Source organism: Plasmodium coatneyi, chromosome 5 (genome assembly GCF_001680005.1).
Source record: "Plasmodium coatneyi strain Hackeri chromosome 5, complete sequence".
NCBI lineage: Eukaryota > Apicomplexa > Aconoidasida > Haemosporida > Plasmodiidae > Plasmodium > Plasmodium coatneyi.
In genome coordinates this window covers 682392-695690 of record NC_033560.1, presented here as the reverse complement: position 1 = coordinate 695690, position 13299 = coordinate 682392, and the positions used below count along the sequence as shown (strand labels likewise).

Sequence of the window (13299 nt, the reverse complement as noted above, 5' to 3'; positions counted from 1 at the left end):
GGCGGGCGCGGATCCGGATGCGGACGCAGAGCAAATGAAAATGACTCCACGCCGTGGCAGTTTGTACAAAAAAAAAGTGCCAGTTGAGAGAAAGGGTGGACTTTAACGGGAACGCAATGTGCGCTAAAGCGGAAAAAAAAAAAAAAAAAAAGGAAAAGCGCAATAACAAACGCAATCGCAAAGGGATGCAGCGACGGGGGAAAAAAAATGAGGGATGGTTCCCCCCAAGGGGTCAAAAACTAAAAATTAAAAAATAAAAAAAAAAAACGAAAAAACGAGATAGCCAAATGGTGAAATGACGAAATGACGACACTCCCGCGGATAGACGCTGCCCACATTTACGTAGGCAGCATATGCACCCTCACGAACAGGTGCCTCTGTCCGGGGAAGAAACATTTATTCGAAGTTGAAACTGCGGTGGAGGGGGAAAACCCCTGAGTGGTTCACTGGAACTTCTTCTTTTCCGTCAGCCAGGGAGGTGAACCGTTTAATCCATAACATCGATCTTCATGTGTTCATCTCCTAGAATTTGTTATGTGTGTGTGTGTGTGTGTGGATGATCCTTCCGTCCCTTATGGTATCCTTGTGTATACGATAATTTCGTTCCCTTTTCCCTTTTCGGCCCGAATGACGAAGTTTAATATGCCGCTCAGGGTGAAGGTGGCGTGCTTAAGACTCACGACCGCTGCGAAGGGGTTACAGTCGTGTGAACGTAAAAACGTTTAGAAAAAATCACAACATCGTGCGTACTCATGAGCGGGTCTTAAACGGAGAGGCGCCCCTCCACTTGCACTTCCTCTTACGTGTGGTGTTCTTTAAGATCTGGCGTCCTTCCTTGTTCAGGATGATGAAATTGACGGTGCTTGCGAGGAGACTGCCCCGCACGTCCCTCGGTAAAAACTCGCCTGCGAATGGGAAGGACGTGGTTAATCGTTCAGTTGTAAATGTGGAATGGCCCCATAGGAACAGCCAAGGGAATGACCAAGTGCAGCCTCTCCTCACCTAAAATGCTCTTAACGCTTAATTTGTCCAGGAGCACCCACGCGTGGCCATCGAAAATGGGGACTGCGCAGAAGGGAAAAAAAAAAAAAAAAAAAAATTTGTTCCAAAGTGAACATCACCAAGTTGTTCCCTTCGAAGTTAGCTCTGTACACATATAGCTTGCCCACACAGTGGAAACATTTTCCCTTTTTGCGAAAGTTACGTGGATTTTCTGATATGGTTCCCAGGGCGAACTCTGCTACCCAGCCCACTGCGTGTCCGGCCCAGACGATTCCTGCGGAGGGGGTGAACAGGTCGTGTGTGGGATAGGAAGCCGAAACGAAATGCACCACCTCCACCAAGTGAACTGGTTCGCCACAACCTGAACTGGTTGTCCCAGTGCCCTACTTTCATATTCCAGGCCCATGTCCCGAATGGCGGAAGAAGAGACGTAGTTGTTTCCGTCAAAAATGATGATATCCGCTGTGAAAAAAAAGAAAGGGGGAAGCATAAGGCGGGGGAAAGTCCACAAGTGCATGCATGCATGTGTTAATACGTTTCGGATTGCGTATCCATCTGGGGTAGGGGAGCACAACACACATGTCGTCACCCCCTTTCACAGTTTTAATCTCACCGCTAGGGTAAAGGATCGCGTATTCGAACTCAGGAACCTTGGTGTTATCCTGCAAGACATAAATTCCTAAGGGGATAGAATGATAAAGGGGGGTGTTGTTGGTAGGGAACGCCATACAGACAGGCAGGCAGACAAACAGACAAACAGACAGACGGATGGATGGAAAAGGAATAAAACAAAAATGAGAAGCCATTAAAAGCATTGTGGGTGCAGGGTTCACGGTTTAGTTCAGTTGGCGTGGTTACTCTCGTTGTCCTCGTCGATTCCCTTCATTTCGATCCGCTTGACGCCTGTTGCGTGGGTAGGGAGAGAACGTTCGTGGAGGCAGGTGCACGTAGGTGAATGAAAATGTGGTCCACTCAAATGAGATCACAACGTGGGAAGTGGGCAAATCACCCCCTTGGACTGATTCTTTATGAAACCCTTCCATACCATCTGGCTTCAGGATTTCTAACTCGTCGACAAATTGTCGCCCATCGTAGACCTTCCCTGCGGAGGGGGAAAAGGATGCACACGTGAGTAGGTACATAAATGGGCAGGTGTACTTTCGCAGAGGTCTCCCACGGTAGACGCGAAACTTACTCGATTTTGACAGCCCAATGTGTAGTGTGTTTTCTTCTATCAAGGGGAGGGAAGCAGGGCAGATTTGAAAAAAAAAAAAAAATATGAACACGTGCAGGGGAATTCACACAAATGTTGCATGCCCGTGTAGGACATTCTTCCATTTTGTCCCTACGCTCAAAGCTGTCCACGTTTAGTTGGTATCCTGCGGAAGAGGGTGGAACGATGAAATGATAAAGCGGTAAAGCGGTCAAATGGTGAAGTGGTCATGTGATGCCTGTAGGGTCCCCCCACGGCACATGATCAACCAGTCTGTTTGCCCTGGCCTTACCTCCGGTGAAGAGAAAGCCATTGAATTTTCTCGCTAAAAAAGAAAAAAAAAAAATAGTAAAAAAATAAAAATGCTCTAGCCACGCAGAGACAGATAACCCCATGGGATGCGTTCCTTTTATCCTCTTTGGAGAGATTACTTCCAACTTTGATCGAAATGGGGCTGTCCGTTTTGATGCCTGCAGGGGGGAGGACAGGGCGGTGAAGAAGAATGTGCGCCTCAGGGGAGATAAGCACGTAGGTCCACATTTTGTATGCATGCGATGTCTTACCTTCGCGTATTTTTATCGACTTTTTAAAAACGTTGGCAACCTTCCCCTTGAGCAAGTTTAGTATTCCCACGTTCTCTGCGGGGGGGTAACCGGATAAGGGGTAAACCGGATAAGGGGTAAACCGGATAAGGGGTAAACCGGATAAGGGGTAAACCGGATAAGGGGTAAACCGGATAAGGGGTAGACCGGATAGTGGTGACCTATTATTGGTGACCGGTTGGTGCGCATAGGACAGCGCTTGTTCACTGCCCTTACTGTGAACGAAGATGGAAATTTGCTTCCGCTCCAAGTCCCGGATGTGCTTGTCGTTTGCTTCCATGAAGGGACAGAAAATGCTTGTGCTGCTTTCCTTGTCTCGGTAGTTTCTGATTTTCAGGTACTGCACGCTGTTGAGTGATTGGTCGATTACTTCCTGGGCTTCGCTCATGTTCTTCAATCGAGACACGTCCCTGATGATTTTCTTCACCACTTTTTCTGCGAACACAGTGGGGGGAAGCATATGATCGGAGTGGGGACAAGCATGTAAGTGAAGTCAGAGATGCATCTTATCACGTGGCTTGTTCCCCCCCCGGAAGTGTGCATTCCAACTTACTGGTCACGTCGGCGCAGATGTAACGGAAGGACAACTCGGACTTCACAAACAGATCATAGTTGATTTTATTTTTTTTTTTTTTTTTGTTATCCATGGAAGCACTGCGGCTGAAGTGATCACATCTTGTGGCAGTGTCCACAGCTATTTTCAGAATATCCACTGGATCGGTTAAGGAAGACATGAGGGTCTTAATGATCTTTCTAATGCTTCTCTTCCGGATGGGGATTCTCGTGGGTCTGCACTTTTTTTTTATAATGCCAAGGATCTTCTTTTGCTTCGCTCCTCCATAGTCGTGTATGCACCCTAGAACTATTTTGTCCGTTTTGCCTTTGCATCTGTCGTAGATAATTTCCACTGCCTTTTCGGCGGGGCCCGAGTCTGCAGGGGGGTAAGTGGGCAGCGCAGTAGACACGGTGGTAATGGCAGTAGTAATGATCGTAACGGCATGTATAAACTGCACGTTGGGCAGGCGTTTGGCACGTTGAAGACACCCTGTAGGCACTTCTTATACACTCACTGTGAACGAAGTAGGACAGGAAGAACAACTTCTTAAACCTAGTGACATTCGGGTTTTCCAGACTTATGCTTTTCTCATTTTCGAACACCCACAGAGATAGGAAGAGAGAGATGTACTGTGCCAGGAGAGTAGGGGTGTACGGAAGGGAGAGGAACTTCTTCTTGAGCATCCTCACTGTCTGTGTGATTATCCTCTGTGCTTTATCCGCTTTCGAATGTCTGAGAAGGTAATCCGTTTCGGAAAAGCTGACCAGGTCGCCATAATTCTTGGGGTGCGCTGAGCTGGCCCCTAGGGTGAATATCTTTTTCAGCGTCGAGGAGAAATTGCTTAGGAAGCTGGACTCGTACTGCTCGATCATCGTACTGATGAAGAAGGCTAAGGGGGGGTAACATCACACCAGGTGGAAGAAATTGTAGACGTGTCAGGTAGAAAGGAGGTCCACCCATTCGGGGCATCCACACGAATACACGCATACGTGCACACACGCATATGTAGCTCACTGTTCCACTTACCCAACTGGAGGCTCACAGAAATGAGAGGCGAAAAGTTATGCACCAGGAAGTTCACATGCGGACTGGGTTTCATATTATAGTTAAACCAGTTGAAGACGAAACCCACGTTTCTGATCCTCGAGGTGACGAAGCTTTTGGTCTTCAGCTTCTTAGAAGCAACGAACCCATAAGACGCAGAGTAGATATCCTGAATGCTGTTCCACACCTCTTTCGTGGTCTCGTATAGGGAGCTAAAATTCTGGGACTTCTTTGCCAACAGACACGTTTTAATTATATCGTCAATTGCAAAAATGGATTCATTTCCATACTTTTCGTCTGGCTCTTCTCGGAAGAAGTTGAACGGGGCGATCTTCAGGAAGCTGTTCCGCTTGTTCTTCTTCACCTGTGAGGGGGGTAGTATAACGGTGTAACTATGTGGCGGTGTAACTACGTTACGATGTAGATGGTGCAGACGCTGCAGGAAGAGCGCCATTTCTGCGATTCTACATCTGTGCACACCTTCTTCTTCTTATCAATGGTCGTGTTGAGCAGGTTAAACTTGTCTGTGGTGCTAATGGCGCTGACATCGATGAACCCCTTCTTCGTGTGCTCCGTGGCCGAATTCAGGTATAGCAACATGATCAGCAAAAAATCTGCCGTCGTTTCGATGTTGTTCAGTTTATCTCGGTAGTAGTACATTAGCATCTTCACCACTGCGGTACAGACAGTGAAAACGGGAAATGAAGACAAATGAGTGCTAACCGAATAAACAGCTAGCGTGCATTTAACAGGCGCAAACCCAATTGCGGGTATAGCGTGCGGGTCAAGGATGTTTTCCCTCCTTACTGTCAGCCCTCCTCTGAGACGTGTTAGTCGGTTTGAACTCGTTCTTGTATTCCTCCAAGTCGTAATTCGCGTTAACCGTTTCGGCAACACACTTGCTGGAGCACATGTCCACAAATCCGAACTCTGCGGTGGTGGCAAAAGGGGGTGGTAAACTCCATGGAGGGAACTCCACCAACTTGGTAATACGGTAACATGGTAACATGGTAACATCGTAACAGATGTATGAGCCAACCCGTATCAACTTATATGCACTGCCGCATGAGCACATTTCCCCCCCTGGTGCGTTACTTTTCTGCATGAGTTCCGCAACCTTGAGCTTGAAGGTGTGCAGAGCATCATCAAGGCCCTTCTCCAGCAGTATGAGCGTTCCTGTTGTGGGTGAGATGAAATAACAACACCATGTTGTGACGTCGATCGGGGCGTCCTTTCCTACGTCCTCTTCATGCGCCTGCTTCAGAGGGGCGTAATATAATGCGTAAGAAAATACGTAATAAAATGCGTTAAGAGTGTTACCCTTGTGGACCATATTATGAATCCTCTGCTTGAGACGAGGCAGGTACTGCTTGAAGTGGGGGATGTCGTGGCTCATTGCGCTTTTAAATAGTTTCTCGAACATGAAGCTCAGGAATGTGCTCCCTATGGAACGTGCATATGCATGTATGTATGCATGTGTGTATGCATGTGCGTATGTGTGGTAGAATTGGTGACACCACCTGGTTTTTGCAGTTGGTCGCTTCTTCCCCCCTTTGGGGAGTTCACAACGCAACTAACCCAATTGCCCACAGACATCCGAGTGCATGGGGGCAATATAATTTGGCGATTTCCCTTCGTGCTCCTTCAGCAGCTTGCTAACTGTAGAAGTGGGGAGAGACAAAGCACGGGATGCAGTGGGTTCAGTGGGTGAAGCAGCTTCTTCCACCAGTTTGTACAACCGTGTATACAGCCATTCCGGACGCGTTTTTTACATATATGAATGCAGGATGCGTAAGACACGTTGGGGCGCCCTCCCGCTTACCGTTCATATTTTCGCTCACGAATCGCTGCATAAGTAGGTCGTTCTCCAGCTGTTCGATGTTCTCATCTGGGGGGAGCGCAAAGACGAACGGATAACTGAGTTAGTGAATGGTTCAGATGATTTACCCGGCAGGTAACCACCATATCAGTAGTACCTATTTTCTTCTTCTGAACGTTTTTTTTCTTCTTGCTCGCCTTTATGAAAAGCTTATTCATGATCCTGTGGATGTCTGCAGGGGGAGCACATAGTGACGTTATTCACGGCACCGTTTCGCACCATGCGGTAGAACAATATGCTCCACTTGAAAATGCCATTTCGTGCCACTAATGCATTGCTTCATTTGCCTCCGTTGCGTGTTTTCCTTTTTCCCCCCTGATCGTCTTACACTTTTCAGTCTCGTACTTTTCCTTCAGGGATGCCTTGGAGTACCAGTCCAGGTTGTATTCTGCGAAACACAAAATAGATGCCAGCATATAAACCGGAAGTTCTAATGATTCACCCAACTCTGTCTACATTATACGTGTGTTAAACCGTTGGGTTGCTTAGCAACGGTGCACCCCCTCAGGGAAACACTATACTCACTACTGAAGTCCACTGTCTTATCATTTCTAATGACATCCAGAGAATGCATGGTCGCTAAACTCTCCTTCAGTAAAGCCGAAGCGCGCTTGAAGTTGCTTAGGGTCTTGTAATCCTGGCTGTCTAACTCTCGGGTAATCTTAGTGGAATACACGATCATTTCGCTGTTTATCTTTTCTAGAAACCGGAGGGCTGTCATGGGTGATAAGGTGGTAAGTGGGTTGTTATGTGGTAGGTGGTGCTGCACAGAGGAACTCATTGTGGCGTTCTCTCCCGCTCAGTTATTCTGTCCTTCCCACGTCGTGTTACCCTTCTCGTATTTGCTTCTTTCAACATCTGCGGTAGTTTGCATGGAGGGAGGATGAGTGAAGCGAAATTATGAATTGCAAAGAAAAAAGGTCCCTTTAAATGGAACGTGCATATGCATGTATGTATGCATGTATGTGTGGTAGATTTGCGTTGGCACCAGTTGGTGGCACCACTTCGTGACGGCACTTGTTTGCTCCCCGGTGGACTGCCCCTCCTGCGTACCTGACGGGTCGGACGTGTTCTGGCTGAAACCTCCTGCAAGGGGGAGTGCCCAAGGGAAAAAAAAAAAAAAAAAGGGTCAGGGAGAGTTAACGTGGCATGATTATGTCCTCATCGAGGTCTGCCCGGACAGATCGTTCGCTATTCTAGACACTATGCTGCACAGTACGCCACTCTCTGCGGCGTTGTCGATGCTCCCCTCTAACGAACCAACTATGTGTGCCTTCTTCGACTTGGACGGGACGAATTTCTTATCCTTGGGGTCGAACATTACGTTGATGGAGTCCACATTTTTCATAATATTCTTTTCGAGCTTGTCCAGGCCTGCACGTGTGTATGCACGCATGTATGTATTCACCGGTGGGGAGGAGTAAGCAATAGTAAGCATTACTAAGCAGTAGTAAGCAGTGCGTACTGAGTAGGCAACGCACCGACAGACACGATTAGGAGGGACCACTTTCGGGGCTTTCCCTATGTCTGCCCAGTTTGATTCCTCGTCGAAGCAACTTACTTATGTTTTTTTTTCCATTTTTTAAATTCTTCTTTATTGGGTGCCGGCCGAAGTGCAATTTCGGTTTAATAATATTTTCGAAGAATCTGCCTACAAGGGGGGAATTTCGCGGGGGGGACGGTTACAGTTGCACATGTAGACACGTACACAAGTGACCAATCACACGCACATAGGTATGCCGAATCGAGTGCCACCCTGCAGACTTACTTTCTATTCCCACGGGGACATACGCGAAGGTCGCGCAGAAGAACAACACATACTTCAGCATGATCGACGTGCGGGGTACAAAATGCGGCCAACGGGGAAACACTTACAAATGTAGGTGTGTTCTATTGAGTGGGTGAATGGATACGTGTGAGGACGTCCACACATGACAGCCTCTCTGCCGCTTAGCTTGTTTGCAAGATTCGTATGAGGCAGATTGGACGTTTATTGCGAAGGAACCTCTACCGGTCAGTCAAACTGAACCATTCGTGCGTCTGTTAAAGTGAACGCACATCCGTAGGTACTTATGTGCATTGAGGTGTTTACTTAGGTTAGTTTTCTGTTCTATCACTTCTGCACAAACGTGGTTGCCGCCTTTTCCTACACCACTTTGCACACAGACGTAGACAATTTTTTTTTTTTTTTTTTTTTCCTCCGCTTATTTAACCTATGCAGACTATCCCGTTTATTTCGTCTACCGCGCAAACTCCGTTCGTTTCTTTTTTTTTTTTTTTTTTTCCGTATTTCTGCTGCACCCCTCCTGGATTGAGCAGTTGTGCAATGGTGATGCGAGATCGGAGAATGCGTCTTCGCGTTGTACAACCTGTTTGCCCTTTTCGTGTTTCCTTTGCGTCTTTTTTTTTTTTTTTTTGACCAATTGGTGCACCCAACAATGACCCGCGTTAGCCGGATGGACGTAAAAAAATTTCACAACCACTGCACAGTGGAGGTGTCTGCACACTCGCACGCAGGGACAGCCACACCTTTATGGACGCACGTGCATACATACATACATGTGTATATGCATACGTCTGACATACTTCCCAGGGGGGGGATTCCCTGATCAGTTTTTTTTTTCTTTTAACACTTTAACATTAGTTTAACCAAACAAGGGGTAAATACCCCCCCAAAGAATTTTTTTTTTCCACAAAATGGTATGCACTTGGGGGCACCCCATCCCCAACGACCCTTCCTGTGAACAACTTTTCGAGTTACGTGTCTCCATAGACGGAGGGGATTTTTCCCCATCCAATGGGACAGAGCTGTCTGCTTTTTTCATCTTTCCTGCTGGGAGAGTGGCGCCCCAAAAACTTTTCGCATGTTTCCACACCGAGTGTTACAATGAGGGGGTAGTGGATTGAAGCACTCCTTCTGTTTGGCAACCAGCCAAGCAGGCAGTCCATTTTCTTCTCGGGGACATACTGCGCCAAACGGTTACCCTCCCCCTAGTTGATCCGCTTAGCAGTAACTGAGGGGGGAAAGGACCCTCTGCATTAGTTCCTGCTGGTTTGTTTAATTTTTTTTTCCCAAATTGGTGATGCATCATGCGGTCAAGACTCATTTCTGCAGTGCCCCTCTTTTTATCCTATTTGGGAGGCCCAATTATCCCCGTGGGAACCCTGTGCAGTTAAAAAAAAAAAAAAGGGGCACTACGGTTGAGCGGCAGGCGGAAAAATTGCGCCACGCGGGTGAAGAAAAAAAAAGAAATATAAATAAAAAAAAAAAAAAAAAAATTAAATTAAATTAAATTAGGTTATGTTAGGTTATGTTAAGTGAAAACTGCGCAAAGGGAAGAACACAACGAGTTAACATATCATCCCATTCGCGAGTCCCCCAAATGGCCAAATTTTCCTACCAACGCGGCAACAACTTTCGCACGCGCGCAACATAAAAGGAACGCCCCGTGATTAGGCGAATGAGCCAGAGAGGCCGCCTGCTTGACCATCCCCCAAATAACTCACTCATTCGAGGAACTCCACCCAACCGAGTTGTTCGTATGCTTCAAGTTACATACCCGTTGCTCTAAAGGAATTCAAATAAAAGGAAACAGAGCTACTCCAGTGCCACACACATATCTTCCACCCGTATAACAGGCGCTTATCCTTACCAAACGTGGAGGAAGTTTATACATCCTCATTAGGAAACACACCCGTCCCCCCAAACGGAACATTGCAAAAATGTCGTACGGCTGTGGAACGGTGTGCCTGCCTATTATCCGAAGAGCCCTGCTGACCTTCATGGCCGTGGAGGCCACGTACTCCTCCTACGAACTGTTTCTAAAACCGGGCGCCATCTTCATGTATTACCGCGTGAACGACATGGTAAGTTAACTTTTGGTGGCACCAAACACTGAGTGTTGGCGTATCTACATCCTCCTCCGATGCTCCCAGCTGCTACATGTCTTTTATATTGTACTTTTATATTGTACTTTTATTTTGTACTTTTATTTTGTACTTTTTTTTTGTACTTTTTTTTTTTTTTTTCCCAGCTGAATAAAGAGAAGAAGTAACCGACGTAGTGGTCATCCTTACCAACGAGTGTGGGACTTTGTTCTCGTCATGTATAACTCGGGCGGAGGAAAAATAATGTAAAATAAAAACGTGCGAGGAACGCCCTCATGGGGGAGCACCAGTGTGTGTGTATATGCGCTTTGATACCCACGCGTGAGAATACGTATGGATTATTTTGTCCCATGTCCGTACTGTAGACCACCACCCCCTCCATGGAAGAACACAGAGCGCAGTTTTTACCCAATCATGCGTAACACATAAAAATAATTTTTCTTTTTTTATGTAAACAACATCATTCCCGTGTGCACGTACAACTGCACTGTAACTTGTGTACAAACGGATTAGCCATGCTAAGGCAAATTTAATTAGCGAAACAGCGAACGATGTTATTTTTAAATGGACAGGGGAAGGGTCCCCCCCTACGTTCGCGTAAAAAGCAATGTGTACTGCTTCGAAACAAACAGCTTGTTCATAATGATCTACATGTACAGGAAAATTAAAAAAAGAAAAAGTAAAAATATAACTATTAGCATGAGATAGGAATCCCTATTCTGTTGTCCCACCCAGTGCAAATTACCCATCGTGTTTGCTCAGTTTAGTGAATGGACTGAGGTCACATTTTCGTGGCGGGGGATACGCACACTCCTGCCCGTTCCCTCTCTGGAAAAATCATCGCATGGATGCTTTCCGCGTTGATACCTCCCATCTTTTTTTTCATTCATGTGCATACGCACTTGGCAGAAAGGAGCGCGCTATGAACTGTTTTAACCGAAAACCCCTTTCGGTGAATTCCCCTTTTTTTGCCTTTTCTCCTTTGTAACGTTGTAGAAGGTTTCACATTGGGGGGACGGAAAAAAACTGGCATACCAACGTAAAGAATACATATGCCCACTATTCCGTTATGTGCACCCGTATGACTCAGGTGAGCGCACGTTACACATTTACTCACATGGTATGCCTTTTGCTAGTGCTGTAAGATGCAGTTCCTTTTAGTTTTGTTTTTTTGAAAATCGCCGAAATGGTGAGTGTTATTTTATTGACCTTCATTTGAAAAAATAAAATAAAAAATATGACTCGTTCATAATTTATTTTTTAGAAAAAGCTTGTTGGCTCGATAGATGGCCCACTTTCGCCTGTCCTGTTCAGGCGATTTTGTGTCAATTTTTTCTTTCACTTTTGTTTTTGTGTGTCAGTTTTCTGCGCGTTCCTTCTTTACTCTTCTATGTTGCCTCACCGTGCCCCTGGGTGAGCGACAAGCTGGGCACAGCAGCAAACTTTATATGCATATTATTGCACCACGTGGGAATACGTTCATGTGCCTACTACTCCCCCTTCGGCCTGCTTACCATGGCGAAACGGTCAACTGTGACCCATGAGCCATTGTGACGAGAGCACATCGAACAATTTATGGAAACAAATTCGAATATGTTTGTTTGTATGTGTGATAATGGAGCCTTTTTAAGAATTTTTTTTTGTGTGTACCATTTCTTAGTGACCAACCTTTCGTGGCCTATCTCCCCAGTGAGTAAGCCTTTTTTTTCTTTTCATTCTTCGTAAGAGAGAGAGAGAGAGAAAAAAAAAAGTTGCGAATATTTCTACAATAGTGAATTATGAAAAAAGTTGCTAAACGTAGTAGTCGACATATAGAGTATAGTCATGCATATGTATGAACACATACGTTCCATACGAACGTGAACATATGCAATGCGGCACGCATACAAGTGAACGTACGTGCGGGGGTTACAAGCATACCAGCCCATGAGCTGTTTGTGTGTGTCTATGTGTGTGTGTGCAATTGCCGGTTCGTGGGGTAGCTACTACATGCGCGCAGATATATAATACATATGCACATACATGTGTACATAGAGGCACACGCCAAAAGTACACTGCAGCGCTGCGTCCTTGCAACGTAACAGTAATGATAAGAAAGAGTTATCCCTGCACAAGCACGCGATGGCTGCAAAAAGAATTCCCCCTCGTGCAAGGGCATGCGTACGCGTTTTGCATACGTATGCGTGAGGGTAAAAACAGGTGCATATGCATGTGGGTGGGTACATGTGTGGATGAGTTTTCGTGTGGATGATTACGTGCGGCACCCCCGGCAGATGGCTTTTACTCCTTTTTTGTTTTCCTGTATTCTTCTATCTCTTTGGAGTACCTGACCTTGTCCAATTGGGCCTTTTTTTCGTACGGAGTCTTCTGTGCGGCGCTTAACTTCCCCCAGGCCTCCCCAACCAACTTGCCCACTTGCGCAACATTTTTGGCGAGCTCTGGTTTCTCTTTGATTAATTCGAGTCGCTTGTCCTTGACATAGAACATGTAGGCTGACAGGGCTCTCTTTGGAGCTAAGGGGTCCTTCTTCTTCCGTTTGTTTTGCTTTCTTAAAACTTTTTTCTGCGATTTGGCTGCCATTTTGTTACTCTGCGTTGGGGGGGAGCAAAAGAAGGAGCATCACATGAAGAAATGTCATAAGCAAAGGATGCAACACAGAAAAAAAAAAAAAAAAAAAAACAACCGTGAGCAAAAATATTTGGTCACTTTTGCCTGAACGTGCAGGTAAAAAAAAAAAAAAAACGGGGCAACAAACAGACACAGCAGTTAGCACATTACGCGATACGATGAAGTGAAAAAAGTTGCAACGGGTGAGAAGTACACAGTAAAGTGTGAAAAAACAGACGTGTCAGTTATGCATCGTAGAGGAAGCACAGTGTGAAGCGGAAAAAAAAAGAACAATCACGATTCTTATGCTTGTGTTGGGGGGAAAATGTTTCTTTGTCCTCCAGCCAAGTGGAATACATACGCATGTAGACAATGGCTAGCTGAAACGTATGAACGGCAAGGTGAAAAAAAAAAAAAAAAAAAAGAAGCAACGTAACACCGTAACAACGTAACAATGTGACAAGAATGCTAACATAACGTGACGCAAACGAGGGGGCATTTTTCAGAG

The 13299-nt window shown here is 46.0% G+C and overlaps 2 protein-coding genes across 2 annotated transcripts; both read right to left on the bottom strand.

The window, feature by feature from the left end:
* Positions 1-572: 572 nt before the first annotated feature.
* On the bottom strand, positions 573-8125 carry PCOAH_00011270 (Uncharacterized protein; the record flags this gene model as incomplete). The annotated part of the gene is made up of 31 exons (XM_020057936.1): positions 573-685; positions 804-905; positions 1003-1065; positions 1205-1276; positions 1390-1464; positions 1616-1681; positions 1861-1905; positions 2048-2104; positions 2198-2233; positions 2352-2381; positions 2508-2540; positions 2647-2685; positions 2779-2853; positions 3034-3252; positions 3371-3748; positions 3888-4262; positions 4400-4781; positions 4898-5091; positions 5225-5347; positions 5513-5593; positions 5738-5860; positions 5996-6076; positions 6240-6305; positions 6394-6468; positions 6625-6684; positions 6822-7010; positions 7128-7154; positions 7350-7382; positions 7557-7670; positions 7858-7947; positions 8065-8125. 31 exons carry the CDS (start codon positions 8123-8125, stop codon positions 573-575), a joined length of 3477 nt encoding a protein of 1158 aa, XP_019913449.1.
* A 4339-nt stretch (positions 8126-12464) lies between these two features.
* On the bottom strand, positions 12465-12764 carry PCOAH_00011260 (High mobility group protein (HMG protein); the record flags this gene model as incomplete). The annotated part of the gene is made up of 1 exon (XM_020057935.1): positions 12465-12764. The coding sequence occupies one exon, from the start codon at positions 12762-12764 to the stop codon at positions 12465-12467; it is 300 nt and encodes a 99-aa protein (XP_019913526.1).
* Between the last annotated feature and the right edge of the window lie 535 nt (positions 12765-13299).